Source organism: Egretta garzetta, unplaced genomic scaffold (assembly GCF_000687185.1).
Source record: "Egretta garzetta isolate BGI_Z169 unplaced genomic scaffold, ASM68718v1 scaffold363, whole genome shotgun sequence".
Lineage (NCBI taxonomy): Eukaryota > Metazoa > Chordata > Aves > Pelecaniformes > Ardeidae > Egretta > Egretta garzetta.
In genome coordinates this window covers 711,962-715,936 of record NW_009259039.1, presented here as the reverse complement: position 1 = coordinate 715,936, position 3,975 = coordinate 711,962, and the positions used below count along the sequence as shown (strand labels likewise).

General features: G+C 43.7%; 1 protein-coding gene across 1 annotated transcript in view; it reads left to right on the top strand.

Moving 5' to 3' along the window:
- Window positions 1-3,975, top strand: part of LOC104122790 (ovostatin-like) — a 32,651-nt gene that overhangs the window by 10,881 nt on the left and 17,795 nt on the right. Inside the window, 5 exon segments of the mRNA XM_009634963.2 lie at window positions 424-651; window positions 869-926; window positions 2,144-2,289; window positions 2,682-2,831; window positions 3,456-3,626. Coding sequence (XP_009633258.1) covers window positions 424-651; window positions 869-926; window positions 2,144-2,289; window positions 2,682-2,831; window positions 3,456-3,626 — 753 coding nt within the window.

The following is a 3,975-nucleotide window of genomic DNA, read 5'->3' as shown; positions in this document are numbered from 1 at the left end:
CTGCCCCCAGCCACTCATGCCTATTACAACCAAACTGTCTTCTTGTGTTCTCATTCCTTTTATATGATGTGATGGGAAGAGCTGAGAAAAAGAAGGCTGTTGGAGAACAATGTCATTCTAACTCACAATAAAGTCCTAGCCGTTTATACAACTTGTTCCAATCCTGCAAGAACCAGAAATAACCTCCCTACTGCAATGTGCCATAGGTGTCCGGACACATTAAGGTGTCCAGAATTCCCCCTGCTCTGGACTGGTGGAGCACAAATTTTTCACATCAGCTCTTGCTCTTGGCTTAAACAACCCCAAAAAATCAGCCTCCCAGAAGAATATTTCAGAGGGAAGATGCCTTTGTGTCTCACCTTCCTGCCATTCTTTTGTATTCCACTTTGTTGATTCCCCATGTATGACTCTTCTGCTTCATAGGTCAGGCAGGCACCAGATGACTGTGAAGACTTCTTCGGCTGGAGGAATGATAATGAGCCCCAAGCCTTATTCTTTGTCCGGCGTTTCTACTCACGGACCAACAGCTTTGTGAAAATCGAGCCTGTGACAGAGAAGCTCAGCTGTGGCCAGCAGAGAATGATCAACGTTCACTATGTCCTGAACAGAAAGGGGTAGAGGAATGCCAGCCACGCAAACTTCTACTATGTGGTGAGTGCTACCTTGTCTGCCAAAATATCTTTTTTCTCTCACCTTCTCTTGAACACTATATAAGGCAGAAATACCCAGGCCAGGCAGTGGTTAGAGATCATAGCTTGACTTGATGGCCTTTGAAGCATCTCAGAACATTACCCAAAATCAATGATTTCATGAGGAAAGGGAGGAGGTGCTTTTGATCCTGTCTCATGAGGTTTTTTTCTATGCCCAGGTAATGACGAAAGGAAAAATTATTCTCAGCGACCAGAAACAAGTCAGCATCTCTCGTGGTAAGTTCTAGCCCATATTGCTTACTTGTACTTCAGAGCATCTTTCTGAGCACCAGAGCATTAATAAGTTCTGTAAGAAGGGATGAAAGCAGAGAAGTGCAGCTAAATCAGTGCTAGTTTTTAAAACCCCGTGACCTGTCACCACTCACAGTATCATTTGCTTTTGCTGCTGCATCAAGCCACCCCCGTATTATAATCAAATTGGTCTTGTTAGTTGAAAGATGAAAACTTTGTTGTGATCAAACACCAAGGAATGTAACCTTCTTCTGTTTCGTTTCTTGCCAAGGAGTATTTAAAGTTTCATCGTCTAAATCTTCACCAATTAGAAGACTAAAACTTTCTAAAACTTCTTGAAGTTTGAAATAATAGGTGTCCCATTTGACAGGGATATTTAACAGTTAACTCCTTGGAATTCATTGCACGTTCAGAAGTCTCCAAATACCCACAAATGACAATGATCCTACCAATCACAACAAGCTCAACTTTTTTCTTTCATTGTTAAAAATATCTTTTCTTGCAGAACCTGGTCTATCTTCAGTCTTCAGTAGGTGGCTTAAGTAAACCTCAATCCACATATAGGATTAGTATTTGCCATCTTTGGTCTTTCTCTGGATATTCATGTACTATGGCTTCACAGCATAGGTTTCCCTGTAGTTTAGGGAGAGACATCCCATTCATCAAAAGGCATCTATGTGACATGATTTTCCCTTCATGAAATCAGCTGGAAGCCATGTGGTTTTTCCATACTATTGGGGCTGACACTAAGGTGTGTAATAGTGTGTGACTTGCCAAAACTTATGTGAAAGCTTAATTTCCTGTCCCTGCTACTAGTTGTCATCCATTTCCTAGTATTAAGAGACCTCTTCCTTAGCTCAGGAGATTGACCTCCTCTGGTGGAGGTTCTAGGTCTGAGACCCAAAAGCAATGTTGTGCTCTTCTCATAGCAATCATGCACAGATTTCCCTGTCCAACTTCTACTCATCTCAGACCTCTCTCTGCAAAGCACCTTGCTCTCAGCGTCCTCCAGTTTGTATCTGTTGTCTTGCTGATGGGAGCTATTCCTCAGTCACTGAGAGAAGAATCTTCCACTATCCAAATTCCCTGTTTTTAAAGGTGCTGGTAGGTTATGGAGAAATATGTGGTCCTCCTACCAAAGACAAGGTTGGTCTAATCTCTTTTGTTGGCTTCTCTTCCCCTGTTTCATGTTATTTCCACAGCTCCCAGAGGTACATTCTCCATCACACTAACTGTCACTGAGAAACTTGCCCCCAGTGCCAGGCTGTTGCTCTACACAGTGCATCCTCATGGGGAGATAGTGGCTGACAGCTCTTGGATACACAGCGATGTATGCTTCAAGAACAAGGTGAAAACATTTGCTTTCTTATCAAGGGCTACATCAGCTGGCTCTTTGCTGAGAGAGCAGTTAGGGAATGACTTCATCAGGAGCCCTGCACTAGGGATGGCCTTTAGGAATGGAAAAGGTACAGATGTGCCTGACAACATGAGGATCTGTCCCTGGAATTGATATGGATGCTCAGACTCAAACTAAATTCTCAATAGAATGGGGAGAGGGAGGTGAGTAGGGGATTATAGAGGTCGTGGATTTTTACAGAAGAGGCATTCTGAAGGGCCATCTAGTGGTAAGGGCTTTGCCCCACAGAGAATAGACTGCTGGTGAAAGGTGAGATTTAGATCTATGTGCCAAGCTGATTGTCCTAATTTCTGTATGGTTGTCTTGGATTTATTAATTTCCAGCTCCAGCTCGAGTTCTCTGAGAAGCAGGGACTCCCTGGCTCTAAAGTCAGTCTCCACCTTGAAGCTGCTGCCAACTCCTACTGTGCCCTGAGAGCTGTAGATCAGAGTGTCCTTCTTCTTCAGCCTGAGCGACAGTTATCTGCTGAGAGCGTAAGCCACATCCCTAGTCCTATCCTCTTTTGACCTAGGGACATACCGAATGACATTCCGATTCCCACCTGTGATCTCTCTGCTGCTGGCTATGTTTTTATTTTCGCCTTGGAAACAGACATCTCTGTGATTGAAGAAAGGTCTGTGGCAGTTGTACACTTCAAAGACAGAAATTGATAGTGGAACATTGACTTTTGGAAAGCATGGCATATCCTAAGACTATGCCTAATGTAAATCCTTGAAAGCATAGTTCTTCCCTGGGGAGTGTTTATATGAAAGTTACATTTTATGACTCAGGCCTTAGGCCTAGATCAAAAGCTGTAGATGTCAGCTAGTATCTTGTTGGACTCCAGTCTCCTCTCCGCATAACTCAGCAGTATATCTCCATGCTTTTTGCTCAAGTTCACCCCACAAAGTCATTGCAGATCAGAAGGAAGGGGCTAGAGTCCAGTCCTTCTTGTGTATCACCAGCCGAATTGCTTATTCATCTCTAGATAGGCATCGCTACACAAACCCACCACACTCTACAGGGTTGCTCAAGGGCCACCATAACTTTGAGTATATGTGACTTTGCACCTGCCTGGGACCTTCCTCCTGTTTATACTAGTTGTTCTTACCTCCCAGGTGTACTACCAACTTCGTGTGAACGATTTATATGGCTATTACTACAATGGTCTCAACCTGGAAGATGACAAGCCAGAGGGGTGTACCCCAGTCAAAACCACCTTTTTTGATGGCTTGTACTATGAACCTGTGAATGTCAGTCATGATGGTGATGTCTACAGGATTTTCAGGGTATGCTTTATGTGGATTTTTAAGTGGGACGTATTCCAGAAGAATTCATACACATTAGCATTGAACTTTCTCAGGTGGTGGTTCTTACTGCTAAGAGAGGGCAGCTGATGTCTGGAACTGCTTAAAGTCTCTGATCACCCAGTTTTTGCCTTCTCATCCCCACCTCTTACTCAGGAAGACTGAGAATCACTATTAGATATATTCTCTGGGATCCTGCCCGTGCTTCAGTAGGCATTTCCTAAGCAGGACCATGGCCTTGGTTCATGACCTCAGGCATTCCTAATAAAGATCTGAATCTGTGATGCAGACCACTTATTCCCTGATATACTTACCTTCACTCCCTGATGGC